A 22,588-nucleotide genomic window follows, 5' to 3' on the forward strand; every position below is an offset into this window, starting at 1 on the left:
CAAGGATCATGTACCAAAGATTTGGTTGTGATCGAGAGTGCCAATCCTGCAGGTCACCTTCTACGGATGTCTTTTATACCTAAATTAAGATAATTAATAACCCACTTGAAAGGAAAGAAGATACAATATCAACAGTAGTTCCATATAGATGGGTTCATTGAGTGGAATTTAGGCTAAATTTGAGTTCGTTGAAGGATCATTTTGTGAAAAAATTGATGCGAATAATATGTTTGTTGCAGATGATGTAAGTTATATAAAGTGGTTGTGGGTAACTTGAAGCTTGATCGTCCTAATTTCCTTTGTAAATTGTCTTTGCCAATGCTTTTAAATTAAGATTGTTTGGATGATATAAACCTCAAAACTAGTCTTAATTATTAGTTTTTTTTTTTTTTTTTTTTTTTTTTTTTTTTTTTTTGTACACTCTTTTGGCGCAGGAGTGAATCAAGTAGTATATCCAATTCTAACTGCTGTGGCGGGAGGTCTTGGGGCCCTCTGGTATGTGTTATCTTTGCCTCCCTCTTTACATTAGCGCTGAGGTGGTCATGTCTTCTGATACAGTGCCCAATACATATCACACAACTAAACCAATAATAGCAAATCTCCATTAAAAACTAATAATAATTACCCAAAAGAGTAAAAGGGTTTATACACACGACGAGAGATTGAAATGTGAAAAACAGCATTTGGAAGAAGTATTCTGTATTTGTGAGAATGTTGTAAATGATGGGATTAAACCCTTGCTCCGCAGCACGGCGAAATCCAAAGTCCAATTGTAGAAGGAAGTATACATGGGTTTGAGGATGTTACAACACGTACTTTAGATTAAAATGCAAGTTAAATAAAACCCCATTTTTGGTTTATTGGTCAAAAAGTAATGAACCAATTCATCTCTGTTCTTGTTTGCAGACCAGTTGAAGAATTTCTCAATTCGCATGTGGTGTCTTTCTTTGTTATTCTAATCCAAATTGGGTTTTTTTTTTTTTTTTTTTTTTTTTTTTTTTTTTTTTTTGTAATAAAAGACTATTGTTGCAAACCAAAATGTCACTTAAAAAACCTAAAATGTCACTAAAATGATATGAAAATGGTAAATAAATAAATGTTGATGGAAGTGACTTTGGGCCAAGTGGTATCTCAGAGGTTTAAGAGTCAACAAATATTATCTACCGAATAACTTATGAAGAATTACACACAATGGTTTGTTAGTTTGAAGGGTTTATTGATGTTTTTACTGGTGTGTGTGTGTGTGTGAGAGAGAGAGAGAGAGGCTTCAAATTGTGATAACCACTTAGAGATGTGGCACATTTCTCTCATGTTGTACTTAGTTGGGACTACAATTGAATGTAACAACTAGTTTGAGTTAAAAACTATTTAGGCGCAGCAATTGGACACTATGATGCCAAGTACAACGTATCTGAGGCATGCTTCCGACCTTAGCTCAAAAGGAAGAGTTAGAAAAGGGTTGGACAAGATCAGGGTTCTTATCCTGAAATTGCTTGAATCCTTTGGTAGTCGGTTCGAATCCGGCAGGTCGGCTTCATTCTGCTTCATCTATTTTCAGATGGGTAGTTGAAGGGTTTTTTTTTTTGCTATTTATTTATTTATTATTATTATTATTATTATTTTCTGTTTGGAAATGAATGTATCCATATTTTTTTTACATTAAATAAGATGAATTGCATGTGCATCTATGATTTGTGATGGAGAAGAATATGCAATATTCATCACATGGTCACATGCACTCCAATCGTTCCAGACAAACACAAATCATGTGCATTTGAAGGGAATATAGAGGACATGGATCATGCAAAGACCAAGAAATTTCAAAATCAGTTCCAAAAGGCCCAAATGTATCTTGGTGGATGAATTAATCAAACGCTGTGTTTGGGACTACTGAATCGATAACTTTTTCTTCATAAGTGGCACTCCTTAATTCGGTATTCTCAAACGCAACAAAAACAAAAGTGAAAAGGGCAATTGCTTAATTTTATAGTTGTAAAATTAGTTTATGAGATATTTATAGCATTTTATCTCTCACATTGATGAGGTTCAGTGGGGGGGCCAACATGCAAATTGTACTTTGATCAACTTACTTTTGGCGGAAGAACCATTAAGCAGACAAATAAAGCAAAAACATTGGGAAGTCAAGTTATTGGTTGCTATTTATGGAGTTTGAAAAATAGTAACGGTCATTAAACCCAAACTGTAGTTTTTTTTTTTATTTTTCTCTTTTACTACAATAGAAATTGAACTGCAGAGACTGATGTTTTGATATGGGTCTGTAATGTTATGCAACATCTACATCATCAAATATACAAGAAAAAGCAAAAGGAGGTGGAGCTGGGAATTTGTTGGTTTGACCGCATATGCGGTCAACATGTTGCACAACCGACATGATGTAACGGAATCAGACCTGAGACTTGAAAACTAATATTAGTTAAAAGTTCTAAGTGAATTATGATCGGAGTTCGTTTGCTTTGGTTTTATATAAAGATAAATTATTTACTTCGACATCTTCATGTTTTAGTATGTATCACTAGGTTTTTAGCTGGACTCGTGACATCTTCATGTTTTATATATGTATCGCTGTATCATCATCGTCATTGTCTCTACTTCCATTACTACATAGTGTCATTCTTTGATGCCACTAATTTGTAAGGAAAATGACAAGGACTTGTTTGTTGGTTGCCTTAATTTACCCTTTATTTCTCCTCCTCGTTTTGTCCCACTTGAATTTTTAAGTCCCTTTTAAAATCATATTTGCCATCATTTTCTTTTATCCATGTGCATGTATCGTGCTATGCTAGTATTTCAATAACTCTGTTAAAATAGTTTTGCAATTGGTACCTTCGTGCCTTTCCTTGTCGGTTGTACTACTCTTCTTTATTTATTTATTTTATTTTTATATTCGGCTCTTCTCTTCTTGACAGATTCATACATGTTCTATACGAATTTAAATCCTTTCTTGTGCAGGTGAGGGTTCATAATTTTTGAACGGTCCTATCACTACGTGCAGGGAAGCCTTTCTCGACAATGAGGATCGTACTATGTTAAAATAGTTTTGCAATTGGCACCTTATTGCCTATCCTTGTCTGTTGTATTACTTTTTTTTTTTTTTTGGCTCCACTTCTCGACAGATTTATCTATGTTCTGTATGAATTCAAACCCTTTCCCGTGCGTGTGAGGGTTCATAATTTTTGTAGGGAAGTCTTTCTCAACAATGTGAACCCTTCGAAAACTCTTTTTTCACACGTCCCTATATGGTAAAACTGATCTCGATGTCTCTTTTCCACAAATTTATCCATGTTCCGTATGGATTCAAATCCTTTCCTGTGTAGGCGAGGGTCCATAATTTTTGGACGGTCCTATGACTACATGCAGGGAAGTTTTCCTGGACAATGTGGACCGTCCAAAAAGTATAGGATTCCGTCATGCAATGAGAGAATGACTCTTTTTTCACATGTCCCTATATGATAAATCTGATCTCAATGACTGCACACTAATAAGATTATTTTCCTCTAACTTATTGTGGAAGATAATCTGATCTCGATGACTGAACACTGGTGATATTATTTCATTCAATTTATTGTGTCTCCATTTCATCCATGGTTTCGAACCTTATCAAAGGAGGGAAAGGAATTGAACCGAGGTCAAATTAATTAATCACTTGAATTCAATCAGTTAATATTCATTTTTATTCTATTGAACCATACTGTGTTAGCTTACTCTCCTGCAATTTAGAATGTGTACACCATGCAGAAGCTGCTACAATGCTGTAATGCTGTGTTTTGTGAATGTTAAGTTTGGATTTTCATTTGGTAAGTTTCTTTTTGTCATTTTTACAGGTTATAATGTAGTTGTTTTATATATAGATATATTTTTGGGTTACGTAAGACTTGCTTGGTTTGTATCAAGAACTTTAAAAATAAAAAACTATTTTCAGAGAATTAAAAAAGTAGTAATTTGAAAACATACAATTTTTGTACATAAATAAAAGCAAAAAACTGAACCAAACATAATCAAAACAGAATTTTTATATAATTTTTGATTTTTAATTATCTAAAAAGATATATTTATTTTTTTATAGTTACAAATCAAATAGACCCTTAATTTTTAATTTAATTTTTTTTTACTCATCCTACACAAACACACCACACATGTTGACGTATGATTGGTGCTTTTTCCTTTGCCTAAACACTTTCCTTTTTAAAAACAAATATATCCATTTGCTATCTTCTTATAGGTTTCATCTTCATGATGGTGAAAAAGCAGAGGTTGAATTCTTGTATGGGGAACCGGTTAGAGATGCAACTTGTATTCCATGATAGGGACTTGCTTCAAGTCTGTTATGGTCCCCCTCTAATAACATAATTACATGTATAGACATATTTTTTTAAAAAATAATTAAAATTAAAATTTACCTTTTTCCGCTTATTTGTTTCCGTCAATAATAACATAAAAAAAAGAGTCACACTTAATGTAAAGGTTTAACATGGTTCAACTTATAATCTACGCTCACGTTCAAGATTGGTGAAGAGATTTGACTAGAAAAATAGCGGGCAAAGTGAGAAAAAAACCCTTAATATTTAAATATTGAACAAATATTGCCCCTAACATTTTTTTTGGGTTTGAAAAAATGATCAAAGAAGGGTTTGAAGTTACTATTTTGTTACAAATTTAGTCACGTGTATTGTGAAAATACCCTTTTTTTTTTCTTTCAATAATGTCCTTGTATATAAGAATAACAAGAGAAAAAAAAAAAAAAAAAGACACTTTAATCATTTCACATTTAATTTTTTTTTAATTATTTTTTATTCAGTCATATAAGGATACTTTAGTCTTTTTACCATTTAGGCCATTCTTTACTCAAAGTTGAATGTTAGTGAATTTTCATAATATATTGATAGTTATACACTCTGTATGCAATATGCATATCATAAGAATATTTTTTGCTTTCAACCCTAAAAATATCTTTATACCTTTATCTCAATACACTCTTTTTGTTTCACTCTCTCTCTCTCTCTCTCCTTAGAATTTCAGTGTTCTACGAGAACAATACAAACCATGACACTTATATACCGAGTCACAATAGAAATTAAAAACAGGGTCGAACCCCGCAAATTAAAAACAGGTGAAATAGGATCCATATATGATTGAGTCAAAGTTGTGAACCGGGGCGAAAAGAGTATTGGGACAACAAACTTCATATCTTCTTTTGGGCAGCAATTTATAGCATCGTCAAAAGCAAGTGCATACTCCAAGAAAAACAAGCTACAATTGAAGTCAAAATTGGGGATGCATGAAACATATGGAGTACATCATGACTGTATTGCAATAATTTTATTTTGAGTCAAAATTGGGAAATGATTTTGTATCCAAGTGTATGATGTATCTGCACAACAAATTGATTTTTTTTTTTTTTTTTTTTTTTAATTTCCGTTTGAATTTACGTTGCTTCACTTCACTTAATTTTATTTTATATATTTATTTATTTTTATATAATTTTTTTGACACACCACTTAATTTTGTATACTCATCCATCCCACCGTTAGAAATGAAAAAGACAAAATTACTCTTCAATCTGATTTTTTAATATGTAGGAAAATAAGAATTAAAATTCTCATTTGTACGGTGCATCTATCCCAATCAGTAAGAAGAATTAATAATACACGTTATAAAAATGTTATAACATTTAACCTTACATGCGAACTTTTTTTTTCTAAAATGATGGCTGTATCGCAAAAGAAGACTTTAATCCAAAAAAACAGAGACTTATCAAAGACCTAGTGTGAACGTCTGATCGGACAGCCACTTTCTTTCTCATCTATATATCTCTCTCTCTAAATGTATCCACATAATGATATATATACACACTCATATCATATGTATATATAATAATAATTGTATAGTGCTCCTATACGCTAAAGAAGATGTTGAAGCAAAAGTAAGTGTGGAAATAGCAACTCTCTTTTGTTTAATCTTTATTTATAAAGAAAAAGAAAAAAAAACACAAAGGCTTCCTAGAAATGACACGCGCATACGCGCGAACAACACCTTATCCTCACTCGCCAATTAAAGGCGAATCAACACGCACACAATTCACAACACGCATGTTAGTACGTGTATGTACAGCTCTAAAGTCTCTACACAACTATCATCAAATCAACGATTTCTCTTCACTTCTCTCCTCTTTGCTAATCCCAAGTACTACTATCTCACTTCCCTTCCCTTCCCTCCCCTCCCCCTCCCCCTCCCCACATTCCTCAAGCCCTAGGAAACAAAAAGAAAATTACTCTCATATAAATAAATAATAAAAATGAAAGGAGCATCTCCATCCCTTTCCCTTTCCCTTTCCCTTTCCCTTTCTCTCACTAGCGTCTTTTTCGCTTTTGTCTTTCCCTGTCTTTGATTAAGATCCCTTTTTAATTACATTACTAGATATAGATCTCTCTTTCCATCTCTCTCTATCTGCAAAATCTACACTGTCAGCTTCTAGTTCAGACTCGGAGCTCGTCCATAAATTTATATATTTATATATATTTACACACACATATGTATAATTCTTTATAGTTTATAAGCGAATATATAAAGAAATGCAAATGGGGTGAAAAAGGTTTGTAAAGCTCATTTGCCTAAAATTATTAGCTTGGATAGAATAGACACAGAACAGCAGTGACAGAAAGAAGAAGAAGAAGAAGAAAGTGGGTTGGTTCAAGATTAACAATGGGGTCGGAGCATAACGGATTTCCACATCAGCAAGAACCACCACCACCACGGGTATTTCCCATTCAGATCTAATCAGTCTTTGTTATATTTGCTTTGCTTTTTAATTATACAACATATAGATGCACATAATATTTGATTTTTTAATATATATTTTTTGATAATTTCGTGCATTTATTATCTATATATTACTGCAATTGTGTTGTAATGTGGTTTTCTTGAGTGAGCTGTTTTAGGTTGCTGCAATTGCATTTCCACAATGTTGGTTCTTTCGGTCAGATCTGTTGTGGGGTGGGTTCGTTTACTAAGAACCCTCTCAGCCACTTCACATTTAGGTTGTAAGACTCTTTGTTGACCACAACCCCTCTACTTATTTGTCAGAGTTATTCTGGTTGATTGGAGTTTTCCTTCTTAGCCAGATCTGATCTGATCTGGGTCGGTAGGGGATTCTAAGCCGGTGATGTTCACTTTACACGAAATGTGTCACTTCTCTCTTGTGGCTTGCTACTTGCTTGTTGGGTTATCTTGCTTTCGTGTTTGAGGAATCTACTGGACTATTTCCTAAATTGACACTTAAACAGCTCAATACAATCTGCATGTCTGTAGGGGAAAGGGTTTGTTTGTGATATGAAGATAAACCTGCTTATGATTGGATGTCTACTAAAGCAATTTTGATTAAAAAAAAAAAAAAAAAAAAAAAAAATCTCCTTTGAAGATGTTTCAGATACTTGCAACTTAAAAGTCTTAATTTGTTACTCAAGACTGAAACAGACCAAGCAATTAATTGCTTCTTAGGCAGTCAAATACTCTGCAGGTAATAGATTTAGCAAAGTTTTGGCTTTTAATTTTTATCATTATGTATTTTATGGAAGTTTATCTGGTTTTTGACTTTCTTCCAATTTTTTTTTTTTTTTCAAATCTATATACGTGTTTGTGTTTTTTTGTTTTTGTTTTGATAAGTAAGATTTCATTAAAGACCCTCAAAAGGGGAGCGCTCCCAGAAACAACCAAAGACGCCCTAGGTGCCACTATAATTTCAAACTATCCACAACCTCCAAAAGATGCCCCAATGATAAACAATTAGACCCATTAACCCAAAAAAATTAAGAACACAATATGTTGTATTTGAGAGACCAAATAGGAGATTCCTCTTTATCAAAAGATCTCTTATTCCTCTCGAGCCACAATCCCCACCATAAACAAAGGGGGCAGCTGCTGCGGCCCTCCACGCATCCCTGGCTCGGCTCTCCACTAACTATACACCCTCTCCAAGCCTCCAACATGTCAATTGTAGAAGCGGGTGACACCCAATTCATTCCAAAGATAATCAAGAACATAGACCACACATCCCTCACCATTGGACAGCGGAGGAGGAGGTTGTTCATTGATTCTCCCGACTCCTTACACATGCAACACCAGTTCGCAGAGTTAGGTGGAGTCCTTACCTCTTCTATATATCATTGTCAACTCATATATTTTATTTGATATTAATTTATGTTTCTTTATGTTATTTTTCATGTTCTTTACTAAAAGACATATTTAAATATTTATATAGGGAATTGATTGGAGTGGAAGATTATGCAATAAAGGAAGTAGAAATTATTTATTTTTGATAAGTAGCTATTACTAAAATTCCTTAAGAGTAATGTTAATTTTCATATAAGATAAGCATCAGAAGTACATCTTGTGCATATTTAAAGATGAAGTTTGGGCTTAGTTAAGGTGTTTTCACAAAATGTATATGGTATTTTGTTGCATTAATTTATAAATTGGATATGAAATTCTCATAAAAGGTATTAAATTTATGATGTTTCTGAAAAAAAATGATTCACACAGTTGTGGAAAATACTTTTCCAAGATTGCAGATCATATCATCCATGATGATATTATATTAATATTACATATGCTTCTTTTTCTTGTGAAATGTATCGTGTTGTATACTTGTAATATAATAACATCAAGATGGGTCATAAGGCATAAGTTGGGGCAATAGGTAATGATATCTTTTCTTTTCTATTTTCCCCTTTTGGGATTTCCTTTGGACATAATGGAAAAAGGACAGGGTATAGCATGTGGAGGATGGAGATAGGGTTTTAAATGCACCGAGTAGTCTATTCGAGCTCGGCTCATTCTTTTGTGGGTTCAGCTCGGAATCGTGATGAGTTTGAAAAGTTGTGCTTGGGTTTGGCTAGACTCTTAAAATGCAACCTTGTATTGTATTCGTGTTGGGGCTCAGTTTGAGCTCGTGTTAAAGACTGCTTTGGCTCATTGATAAACTTATACGAGCCTACACAAGTCTATGTTCATCAACGAGTTCAGCCAGCTCATTTACTAAATGAGCTAAAAAATTGAGCTCGAACTCGATTAGTGTACTCATGAACTAGCTAGCATCGTGTTTTAAATGAGTCCATCTCGAGCTGTTTATGAACAGTTTGGTTGATTTGCAACCCTACATGGGGGTAACAATTTGGAATACTGTCAACTTTTTTTTAGGGTAAATTACCCTGAACTCCCCTAAAGTTTTGCACTTGCACGTGTAGAGCTTATTCAAAAAGTGTGGTTAACATTCACTGAGGTTAGGATAAAAATGCAGATTCGTCTCTTACTCTTGCTCTATCAGCTACAATATGTAAATGTGGGCTTGGATCGATGGATTTTCTGATGGTGCATGAATAGTGTAACCTCTCTCTCTCTCTATATATATGTATCAGCTACAATGTGTAAAAAAAGGGCTTCAGTTGGTTGAGTTACCTTAGTCCAAGGTGTTAATCCCAAGGTTTCAAGTCAAGGCATCTTGGAAATTTTGATGATTACAACCTATTAATGTGGGAATTTAATATTCTACTTTAGCATGGTGATTTTTAGGAAATTCTATAAAACTCAAGTACGATATAGATCTATGGAATTAAATGCTCAAGCTCAAATATGTATCAAGCCTGTGGCAATGGAACTCAAAGTTGGAGATCAAGTTCAAGACCATGGGGCTAAGGGGTTGGTGAGAGCTAGAATCCTTGTAAAGCAATATATGTCGCATGATGATTCAAAAGTCAACCCTTAGGATTTAAAAATAAGGACCTAAGCTTTAAAGTTAAATCAAATGTTTTTTAAGGTCCCTAGGAAAAATGACTTAGCCCATACACTTACAACTATTTTTATTAAAATGGACCAAATAGTCATTCGGGGTCACTTTAGCGCCAACATTGTTTTATTCAAAAATTTGAATTGAACTAGATGTCTTCTTGTTTTAACGAGGCACTGAAAATGCCAAAGGATCAGGTAAAGGCCCCAAGATGTCTACATGATTCCACAAGACGTCTTCCCCTTGTAGGGTTGGCAAAGAACTGAGAGCTCAGAAATCTCAGGTGTTAGCCAACAAGACATCTACCCCTTGTAAAAGTGGCAAAGAGTTGAGAGCTCAGAAATCTCAGGATATGCTAACAAGACGTCTACGAGGGAATGGAACAGGAACAGGAACAGGAACGCGCTGAGACAGGGACGGAGCCAGCATGGGCCCAGGGGAGCACCACAAGATGTCTACATAATACCACAAGACGTCTTCCCCTTGTAGAGTTGGCAATGAACCAAGAGCTGAGCTTAGAAATCTCAGTTGTTAGCCAACAAGACTCCTTCTCGTTTTCACAAGATGTTGTTTACCCTTTGTAAAAGTGGCAAAGAGTCGAAAGCTTAAAAATCTCAGGATATGCTAACAACATATCTACGAGGGAATGGAACAGGAATGCGTTGAGACAGGGATGGAGCCAGCACGGGCCCAGGAGGGCACCTTAACCCACCTTCCCCACCCCGCAGGCGGGCGGCCCCATTAATTTTATTTTTTTTAATCTTAGGTAAATAATTTATAAAATACCCTCTGAAATTATCCTCTTTTTTTTTTATTAAATTTCTCTAATTCCTTCATTCTTACTCTTCTTCTTTTTTATGTTTTTTATTCTCTTCAAAATATTTGCATTCCCTTTATTCAATCAAACTTTTATTTTTTTCCTTCAAAGTTCTCTCATATTTTTTCATTTCATTTTATTTTATTTTTTTATTTTCCACTTGTTTTTTATTATTGTAACTGAACAACTGTAATGTGAATTTTAATAAAAAAAACCAATGGAATGTAAATGCCATTTTTTAAAAATAATTCAAACATTTTTATTTTTATTTCTTTATGAAACATTGTGCAACAAATTAGTTTCCAAACATGTTTTTGTTTTGGAATAAATCGCACCACAAAAGGGAAAAAATGTTACTATATCTGTTTGATATGAAATTGAAAATGCAAAGTAGAACTTGTTGCCAAAAAGACCCTTAGTGTTCGTATTTATGTTTTCAAAAATGTTTTATAACAATTGTTTTTTGAATTAAAAATACTATATGAATTTTGAATACTCAACTGTCACTACTGCACTGTTAGCTAATAAAAAATTATTTTATCCTGTTTAATATGGTGCCTCCCCTGAAATGAATTCCTAGCTCCATCCCAGCGCTAAGACTCACTTTAAAGGACTAAACGTCTGGCCAAAAGGACAAGATGTCTTTTTACAGCCCTGTTTCCAAACAGTCTCACAAGTACTCTAATGACTACATGAGACTCTAAATACGAGGTTCCCTCACCCATACCATTTGCGCTTCGAATTGAATCTGTAGTGAAAAACATTTGGGAAAATTTTGAAAATCTTTTTGAGCTCAACATTTTGGAATCTTTTCAAAAAGCAAAGATAGTTTTGGGGGGCTAGCTTAGAGTAATCTTAGATCTCACGGACTCCATGAAAGTCAAAGAGGTCTTCAATTCTATTCTCTAGAAGTTGAGCTTTCTTCACTTGTTTCATCTATTACTCTAGAGAAAAGAGCTTGATTTTATATCTATCTTTTGAGAGGTATTTGTAGTGAGCTTTAGTTGTAAAATCTATCTAGAAATAGGGACGCCATCCTTGTGTTGTAACTGATATATATCTTGTGAGCGATAGAACAGAAGGTTGGTGCAACCTTCTTTAAGTCTAGGTGGGTGCTGCTCATTTAGCAAGGACAGCTTGCAGGACTTGTAAAGGTTCTCTTCCACGTGTGAAGGAAGAGTGTAAAGGTTTTCCAACACCCGTGAAGGAGAAGCTAGATAGGCAGGGTAACTGAACCTCGTAAATCTTGGTGTTGTTGAGTTTGCACCTCTCTAACTCTTCTTATCTTTTGAGTTTTGCATTCTCTACTTTGTGATTGTCACTATTAATCTATGTTTGCACACCAAGCACCTAATTGCTATACTCTGTTTGTGCATCAAGATTCAAGTACTGAGCCAAATCGAAAGGCTACTGAGCTTGCCTAATGACTCAATTGAACCACCCCCCTCCCCCCTCTTTGAGTCATTGTTTTGGAAACACAAGTTTAACAATGGCAAAAGGGTAAATTCAACTATCAATATTGTGCACTCACCAATTTAGGGTTGATATACTTTCATTCTCATTGTACGTGTTAGAGTTTTTAAACTGCATGTAGGAGTTCGATTGGTCGAAGGATCAATCGAGACTCACTGGACTAGATTCTATCAATCAAAGCTTTTTTCCATCAATCCTGAGCTAGGTTCTACCAACTGAGGCTTTTTTCATCAATTCTGGACTAGGTTCTATTAATTGAAGCTTTCATCGATTGACGGAAAATTGCAAAATTGCAATTTCAAAATCTAATTTGGACTCTTTTAACCCTAAACTTCTGTCCCCATTCTCCAACATCTATAAATAAGATCTTATACTCTCAAAAAACCTATGGAAGCTTACAACAATCATAGAGAGCATATATTGAGCATCATATTTTTGTGAGGCATATAGTGCATCCTAGCAGTCCAGTTGCTAGGATTTTTTTTTTCATTCATGATACATATAGATGGTGAGTGATCATAAGTGTTGAAACATACAATTCCTAGAGCTTCAAGGATTTCAACACCTTACAAGTTCCGCTTAACAAATAACTGACCAGCTGTCACCTGTCATGGAGATCAATATACTAAAGGAGGAGTGGATCTGTTGATGGAGCCGCGCCTGGTGACTCGAGTGGGGAGTTTGGTGTAAGTTCGTGTCAAGAAATAACTAGGATTTGGAAAATTTAGTTAACCTTGTTGTAAACTTCTCTCTTATGGTGGATTGATCTCTCTAGTCTAGGTCTTGTAATTATTACTTGCTTAGGTTTTTACTGTAAAATTAGTGTTCACGTGTATTATGTTTTTGCATTTCTACACTCCACTTATTTTTACATGTTTACCGTTTGATAATTAAATTTTAGTTAGTTGTGATACAATTTGAAGTTCGGACAAAGTTTGTTAATTGTTAAATATGACCCATTATGCCAAGTTCATTAATTGTTAAATAAGACCTTTCAGGCCCCCCTAGATTGTGGCCTCGCGCTACTCTGTATTAGAGTTAGGATTATGATACTATATTTCTCAATCTTGAACCCTTATCTCAAATAATTGCATGGATGACAACAAAAGTCATATGCAAATGATGGCAAGCAAAGCTTTACCAATTGGAGTTGTTTGAAATCCTCATATATGTAAAACCTTAACTTTGATGATGAGAAAAAAGTCAGTTACCTAGTTCTCATCACTCGAATTACAACCCACCAAACTTTCTGATGTATTAACCATCTTCCTAACCATGATCATGACAAATGACACTCATAATCATTCCTCAAAATCAACAAATAAGTAGGTATAATGGTAGGTAACTACTACAATGTAGATCTGGTTGCTTTCATGCAAAATCAAAGATTATATGTAATGAATCCTTGATTTTGTATGAGAATGGGGTTCCAGATAAAGAAGGCGGAGTGAGAAATAGAGATGTAAAGTTCGTTTAGGATGATTGGTGTAAAACTCTATAAATTTCATTAGGGTTAGATTTTTCTTTTTACGAAGTCACACTTACATCAGCAACTCAGTTGGCCACAAAACAAAAGTGCGTAATTATCAGGGAATTAAAATAAAGATTAAGAAATAAATTCAAAGTGTCTAAAAATAATTGTTGATTTATATAAGGAATGTATTGTGGAGGCCATTTATTTATTAAATAATTAATAGAAGATTTTAGAAACAAACAAAAAGATTTGCACAATGTTCTCACGGACTTAGAGAAGACATATGATACTCACTAATGGATATAATTTGGTGGGTTTATAAAGAGAATGAATCCTCTTATTACTTGTAAAGATTATTAAAGAAGAAATACAAGATAGAAGGAATGCAAGACAAATATGTAAAGGTTTGAATGCCATTAATACTATGTAAAGATTTGAATGACATTAATACTATGTAAAGGCTTGAATGAGGCTTTTAAACACTCATTCACGCTCTGATATTTATATATTAAAAAGAGCACATGTTAATATTACAAGAAAGGAAATTGAATAAAATCATTGCATATTCTATGCCTAGACATAAGCGTAAATACAATCAAATCCCATAATTCTAGCCTATCATATCTCGGCTAATATGGTAAGTTACATCTATGATTCTAGCCTATCATATCTCGACTAAAATTCCCCCTCAAGTTGGTGCTTGGATATTTGAGATGCCCAATTTAGACAATGCATCCTCAAACACGGTCTTTATAAATATTTAGCCAACGACTTATGTTTGGCCGCATTAAATTGACTAGCCAAGACATAACCATGACATTTTCTCTAAACCACCGTGGATACGTCTTATCTGACTTAGCTAGTGTCTCCTCAGACCATGAACTGTTTACAATGTCTTCTCAGACCATAAGCAACCAACCATGTCTCCTCAAACCATGAATAACCATTATTGTCTCCTTAGACCATAAACGACCATTCTTGTCTCCTTAGTCCATGTCCCCTTAATACACATGTTTAAAAATGTAGGTGAAAGAATCACCAATGTCTCCTCAGACCACAAACCATCAACAATGTCTCCAAAGACCATTCCTGAATGGATGGTGCTGAACTTGCAACACCGTCGTTGCTTTCGGACCAAGAAGAAATATAATATATAAGGAATACATGTAAAGGCTTGAATGAGATTAATAATATGTAAATGTGATGTTGTGGCCCTAATTTGGTATCGGGTCGTGTTGTGACCCGATGACCCGTTGAAGCTCTAGGGTTTGTGGGCTTGCCCCTGAGGAAACTTTTTGACCTGTTTTTGATATATAAGGGCACTTTGGGTTTGGAGTGGGATGATTGAGACATTGAAAATTGCAGGGAAAGAGGGTGAGAGCGAGAGCTAAGGTTTGGGGCTGAAACTTGTAATCTCCTGTTTTTCGAATAATGCAAACTTTTGCTGGATCTTCACCGTGGATGTAGGCTTTGCCAAACGACGCTAAATCTTTGTGTTCTTTGTGTGTGGTATGTTTATTTTTCTGTCGTGTTTCTTGATTTATATTGGGTTCGCTACATTTGTCGCTACAGGAAAGCCTTCAATGAGGCTTTTGAATACTCATTCACGGCTCTAGTATTTATATACTAAAATATTACAAGAAAGGAAACTGAATAAAATCATTGTATATTCTATGCTTAGACATATGTTTAAATAGAGTCAAATCCCATAATTCTAGCTTATCATATTTAGGATAATATGGTAAGTTACAGCAATGATTCTAGCCTATCATATCTCGGCTGACAATTAAGGATATGTATAACGAGAAAAATATTTAAATTTGTATCATCTTTGGAGAAACTAATGATTTTTCTAATACAATGCTACTACATTAAGGATCAATCCTTAGCCCATAGCTATTTACAATAGTCTTAAATGGATAACAAAAGATGTACAAGAAGACACTTCCTGGTGCATGTTGTTTGCTGATGACATAGTGTTGTTTGATACTACTAAGGAAGTTTTAGGAACAAAATTAGAATTATGGAGAAATGCATTAGAAACAAAAAGATGAAAAATTAGTAAGAAAAGAAAAAATACATGGAATGTAAATTTAATAGTGTCTCAAAAGGTGGTAAAATAATGATAACAATTCAAGACCAAAGAAATAATCAAAATAATCATTTTTGATCTTATGATAAATAATAGGGAAAAAAGAGAGGAGGATAGGTGATGATATTACTAGCAGGACTAGAATATGATGAACAATATTAAAATAGATTAGTGACATCATATGTGATAAAAAAATAAACACCTAATGGATAGTCGCGGCAGGGTGCTGGGCGCTAAGGGAACAAAAGGAAAGTAAAAGAAGAGCAGTGCATTTAAGTTAGCTGAAATGAGACTATTGAGATGGATGATAGTGGTGACTTAAAGAGATAGGTTTACTAATCAACCTTGGAGAGGATGTATAATGTATAGTTGAGCTAGAGATGCATGGAGGGTCACTCCCCTTTGTTTTTGGCGGGGCTTGTGGCACGAGAGAAATAGGAGATCCTTTGATGGATAGGAGACACCTATTTGATCTCTCAAATACGCTATTTTGATTTCTTTATTCTTTTGGGTTAATGGGCGAAATTGAATATCTGTGGGTGAACTTGTGAACTTTGTTGATAGTATGAGATTATAGTTGGCCACTTTTGGGTATTTTGTGTATTCTTGGGAGCAATCCCCTCTTGAGCTCCTTTTAATGAAATGTTACTCGTGTATATATATATATATATATATATATATATATAAGGTTTACTAATTAAAGTGCGAGAGAGGTTAGGAATATTACCTATTAATCACCAACCAAGAAAAAGCAGACTTAGGTGGTATGAACACATACAATGTAGGTCGGCCGTTGCACAAGTGAGAAAAGGAAGATTAGGTTGCATAGAAGGTTAGAGACAGCAAGGCCGACCAAACTAATTAGAAATGAAGTAATTAAAATGACTTTAAAAATTTGAATGCAAGAGGGGGCATGAAATGTAATAGAATAAAATGGAAAAACATCATGTGGTTGACCCCATTCGTATGGGATAAAGGCAAGGATGCTGATGAAAACTAATGAGGGTACTTTTGTCATTTCACACGAGCTGTTTGGATGCGTTAAGGCTTTTTAATTTTGACTGGGGGTGTTGAGAGTGTTTTGTCCGATTGTGTGCAAGCGCCAGGTGAGGTTAGGCCAATTTACCCTTTTCTTTACTTGGAAAGTAGAGGAGATAAGTACTAGAAGTCTAGAACTAAGCTCTTGATCCCATGAGCTATTTTAATTCATACATTACTAAAGATACAAATTCAAGATAGAGAACTTCTAAATAAAATCATATTAACTAGAAAGAGAAAATTACTGGTTATAAATGGTTCCGAGGATTAAGGATGAATCCACTTTCTCCAAGTGCGGTAAAGTTCTATTGGATTGTGATTTGTCACTCCCAAAGCAATGGGAACTTCAGACTTTTCCTTATTTGTTTATTTTCTTATTTTCACGGAATGAATAAAACACACCCTCACCTTGAAATTTGAACATACAACTCTATGACTTTCTTTCTTCAGAACATTTTTATACCATTTATTTTTCTAGTTAACTCCCACTGTTCCCGAATTTTCATTGACATTGTGTGAAACATTTGATTGTTTATGTGACGCAGGACAAGTAGTAACTTATAGTAACTAGAAAGAAAGAAAGGGATGAGGATGAGAAGATAAGATGAGGCTAGACGAAGGAGGTGAGAAGACAGAAGAATAGCGATGAGAATCAGATTGAAGGAGGTAGGATAGATAGACGGAGGGATTAAGAACAACAAGAACAAGAAGGGAGGAGGACACAGAGCGTTCACAAACTCAACGATAATATTCAATTTCTCAAAAACTGAGTTCTCAAATTACAAAGGAGCCTTTAAATAGGCAAATTATTAAGCAAACCCTAAAACATAAAAATATCAAAATGACCCTAAAATTCAAACATGATCAAATATAACAATAAGCATAAATAAACCCCCTAAATTACTAAAAATCCCAATTTTATTTCTCTTTCCCTCTTCTCCAAAAGTAATGTTGGAACACATGCAGCTCGTGTGCGAATCACACCCCGTTCCCCATCATTATGTGCCTACACTTTAATTGTTTAATTTGTCCATTAAGGAGGTAGTTCTTGTTGCTAATAAATTCTAAAATCTTGATCTAAGCTGCTTTGTAGTTTTGTGCTGTGAAATCTGGGCCCTATAAGAAAAGGTACCTGATTTTTTGGAAATAATTTTTGAAGTTGTATTGGTTTATTGGTATGGAATATGGATTGGGTTTTTGAAAATATTAATACGGTTGTCACAGGATTGGGTACTCAAGAAATTATGTTTTTACTCAATTTAGTATTTTAGTCTTTCAGTTTCTTTCTTCCCTTTCTTTTGATTGTCATTTATATTTTCTGGTTAGAAATATGGGATCAAATTTCTAATGCTAGACTGCATTGACAGCGCAAGAGATGGGTAGGATGTTTGAGTGGATTGTCTTGTTTCGGCAAGCAAAAAGGTGGGAAACGTATTGTGCCTTCATCTCGTATTCCAGAGGCCAATGGATTGGCAAATCAGCCAAATGGACCTCAACCTGGTGGGTTGACTAATCAGACTACAACACTAGCACCATCTCTTTTAGCTCCACCATCTTCACCCGCATCCTTCTCAAATTCTGCACTTCCTTCAACAGCTCAGTCACCCAGCTGTTTCTTGTCAATGTCTGCCAACTCGCCTGAAGGTCCGTCCACTATGTATGCGACAGGACCATATGCCCATGAAACACAACTTGTATCTCCCCCTGTTTTTTCGACTTTCACGACTGAGCCATCTACTGCTCCACTCACCCCCCCACCAGAGATGGCACACCTCACTACTCCCTCTTCTCCGGATGTTCCTTTTGCTCAGTTTCTTTCATCTTCCATGGGTCTCAAAAGTACTGAGAAGAACAATTACCTCACTGCAAATGATCTTCAAGCAACATATTCCCTATATCCTGGAAGTCCTGCCAGTAGTCTCATATCACCTGTTTCAAGGACCTCTGGTGACTGTCTGTCATCATCGTTTCCTGAGCGGGAGTTTCCCCCCCAGTGGGATCCTTCAATTTCTTCTCAAGATGCTAAATATCCGAGGTCGGAGTCTGGCAGGTTCTTTGGGCTTGATACAGCTGGTGCCTCCAAGTTGTCTCAAGATTCAAATTTCTTCTGCCCTGCTACATTTGCACAATTCTATCTGGATCAAACTCTTCCTCATTCTGGAGGGAGGCTAAGTGTCTCAAGGGAATCAGATGTTTATTCTAATGGTGGAAATGGGCATCAGAACAGGCAGAATAAAACTTCCAAACAAGACGTGGAGGAAATAGAAGCTTACAGAGCATCCTTTGGGTTCAGTGCAGATGAAATTATCACTACAACTCAATATGTGGAGATCTCTGACGTATTGGAGGACTCTTTCACCATGAGGCCTTTTACTTCTAATAAGCCTCCTATGGAGGACAGTGCGGTGCTTGCATCATCAAGTGAAAGACAAAAAGCAGATAGAACACATGGAAACTTGCTAAGTCCAAAAAACAACAAACCAGAATTAGATCATGTTGATGATGGGGTCCGCTGTGAAGTGCCTGGTTCATGCAATGGTTTTGAAGGTGAACTACTGATACTTAATATAAATACAATCCCTGTTTTAGTGTTGCCAAAAAAAAAAAAGAAAAAGGAATCTCAAAATTGGTGCATAAAAGCTAAACATGTTATAACACTTAAAATGCCTCTCCTACTATAGCGTATCAGCAATCAAATGGCAGTGCGTTAATATCCTTTCTTTTATTCTGGAAATATGGTTTCCTGTCTTTTTTTATTTTTTGGCTCTTAATCTGCTACACTGATGCAAATGCAGAGGAGATGGTGCGTTGAACTAATATTGACTATTGTTCTGTTGTACAACCATTTCTTATCTTGATTGAAATTTAGTACTTGAAGCAATTGAAAGGCCTAGTGTTCCTAGGCTCCATTATTTGTGTAGAATTGAGTCTTCATTCAGTAAAACCTTTTTTCCCTGCTGGTTTTTAGTATATTCTTCTTCTCGTGCTGCATTCTGTTTACTGACGTCTATTATGTTCCTTTAATGTATGGGCTCAGATCATATGTCTTGGAGGCAACCTGGGGATCTTTCTGGGCGAAGAACACCAGGTAACCATACTCGGAGTGATGAAGAGGATATATTCTCCAAGATGGGGTCTTCCAAAAGTGGCAGAAAATATAATCTGGGTTTATCAAGCTCTGATGCAGAAATCGACTATAGGAGAGGGAGAAGCTTGAGAGAAAGAAAAGGAGAATTTGGTTGGCATGAGTAGTCTTTGGAGCAGAAGAAACGAAGTTGTGTTCTGTATGTATTACTTTGCAGTTTTTGTATTTCACGTGCATCTGTTGGGGGTTCCGGTAATAGGTGATCTAACCTATGATCTAACATGCTCTCCTTTACCTCTCTCGTTTGGAACTTGGCTTTTTCTGGTTGATGGGTTGTATCGTCTCTATATTAATTCTACTCCTAGCTTTCCATGTTATATATGTAATGAGTCGGTAGGTATATATCTGGAAGATATGGTTTTACTCGAAAGTGAAATGGAGCATGAAACTTAATTGCAACTCATCAGTTTATCTATTGATTTGAGAGTGTGTTACCCTGCAAGGACAGTCCAAATTGTAGTAATTATATATATATATATATACCTATATATATCTGGAATAGGGCTTGTGCACATTTTTATAATTAGTTTTTTTATCTTTGGAATGAAAAATAGTGTGTTGAAGTCAGGGAGGGTGGTGCTTGTGTTGTGCCACAAAAAGCCATCCATCCAAGGTTCTGGCAGTTTTTCTGCCTGACCTCGCCTCATTCAGGAGAATATATATGATGTGCCTGGTACACTATGCACCGGGTACATTACAGCTAACCATGTGTCCATGTACACGCGTGGGTGCGTGTACAACACGGACTGCAATATTGGGCACACTTAATACTTGCTCCTCTCATTAAGGTGATGTTCAATATGGCCACCATAGGTGAGTGAAAGTATTAATGTTACGTTCTTCTGCATGAAATTAGTGCATTAGAATTGGAATGGGTGAAATCTAACCATGTGTCCATGTACACGCGTGGGTGCGTGTACAACACGGACTGCAATATTGGGCACACTTAATACTTGCTCCTCTCATTCAGGTGATGTTCAATATGGCCGGTGAGTGAAAGTATTAATGTTACGTTCTTCTGCATGAAATTAGTGCATTAGAATTGGAATTGGTGAAAATTTGGTATAATAGTAGGAAAGATATAGTTTTTATGCTGCTGCTGTAATTAGGGTATTTAGGGGACCTAGTCGTCATCCTCTCGGATGATGGGCTATGGCGCTCTGCCAGGTCTTACTTACACTTTGCTAATCTACCTTATTCTATTTGTCAATTGCATATTCTCTAATTGAGAAGCTCAAGGCTTTGTTTAGCTTAGCTCTCACACTAGCTCTCACAAAGTGTGAGGAGGTGAAGCTACTAAAAGAAGAAAAAGAACGAGGAAAGAGAAACAAAAATGACAAAATGATATTTTGCTACTAATTAATTACTCTTTGTGTTCCCAAAATATTTGTTCATCTTTTTATTTTAGGATATCCCATACTAGATGTCTCGTTCTAAAAATGGATGTAGTATTTTTTTTCAAAATTATCATTTTAATTAAACATATGCATTAATTACGGATTACTATTTTGTCTTTAATAAGAGTATATTGAAAAATTCACTCTTATCAATACAATAAAAAATTATTAAAATTTCACTACCATAAAATGTTGGATTTCCCAAAAGTCAAGTATTGAATTCTCCAAACATGTTAAGTATTTTGGGATAGAGAGAGTACAAATTTACAATAACAACTTTGTATTTTAGGTTTATCTACGTTATATTTGACACCTATATTAATATGAGTTTCCTCATTTTAAAAAAAAAAAAAAAAAAAAAAAAAAAAAAAAAAAAAAAAGGGCTAATGGACAATTAATTAGAACACTTGGACCAATAACAATTGCATGATAATTATGTCTAAAAAAAACACAAATAAATAACTAATGGACAATCACTTGGACCAATAACAATTGCATGACAATTGCATAATATTTTATTTGAAGAAGATAATAAAATTTTCAATGATATAATATGAACATGCCAAATTGTATGAAGATTTTAGCTACTAATTTCAAACGCTAAGCATTAGTCAAATGGGGTGAATGAAATGCCATTAAATCGTTTATGACATCACAAGAGGTTCTAAGGCCTTAGTCATGGTTTCCTAAAAATTCCCCATCTCGATCAAGTGATTACTTGATACTGTTCCACTTCAACAAGCATATCTCTTAATAGGTTTGGAATCTGAAAATGGAATTGATACTATTGGAAATGTGACGACCCTGGTTTTTAGGCCAGCGCGTCTTGTGATGAACCGAAAGTTGACCTGATAACGGACCTAAAATGCGGAAGCAAAAGAAGCCAAATGACCTCAAGATATGTACGTCATCCCTAAGGTCCCAAAATGACTCTCCATGAAGCCACGAAACTCAAATGAGCCAAGCAAATGAAGCAAGAATGCTTAACCCGAAAAGAGATGAACTAAGGGCAAAATGGTCATTTCTCACTGAAAAGGGTGCCATCGTGCACACCATTGGAAGGACAATGAAAAATGAACAAAATTAGACTCAAGCATCGTCTGATTTTGAGTCCGGGCAGAAAAGATATGAAATTCCAACACCCGATGCGAAAGTTATGAAGCAATGACTTAACATTTTTCAATATTTTCATAATAAACTTAGAAAACAAAAGTGCATTGAAAACGAGATACATGTCATTGGCCTCCGGCATCATCTCATACATGTTAAATACATTGAAATGAGTGCACTTACGTACACTTTACAGATACGAATCAACGAATACAAGTTTAAACAAATAGGGCTACACAGAGG

General features: G+C 35.1%; 1 protein-coding gene across 1 annotated transcript; it reads left to right on the forward strand.

Moving 5' to 3' along the window:
- The first annotated feature begins 6,155 nt into the window (after positions 1-6,155).
- On the forward strand, positions 6,156-20,280 carry LOC132276682 (uncharacterized protein At1g76660). Its single transcript, XM_059778238.1, has 3 exons — positions 6,156-6,774; positions 18,061-19,240; positions 19,731-20,280. The coding sequence occupies exons 1-3, from the start codon at positions 6,721-6,723 to the stop codon at positions 19,943-19,945; spliced, it is 1,449 nt and encodes a 482-aa protein (XP_059634221.1). The 5' UTR covers positions 6,156-6,720; the 3' UTR covers positions 19,946-20,280.
- The last annotated feature ends 2,308 nt before the right edge of the window (positions 20,281-22,588 follow it).

Source organism: Cornus florida, unplaced genomic scaffold (assembly GCF_030987335.1).
Source record: "Cornus florida cultivar Cherokee Brave unplaced genomic scaffold, ASM3098733v1 CherokeeBrave_3.0.0_Hap2_Chr10, whole genome shotgun sequence".
In the NCBI taxonomy this organism is placed as follows: Eukaryota; Viridiplantae; Streptophyta; class Magnoliopsida; order Cornales; family Cornaceae; genus Cornus; species Cornus florida.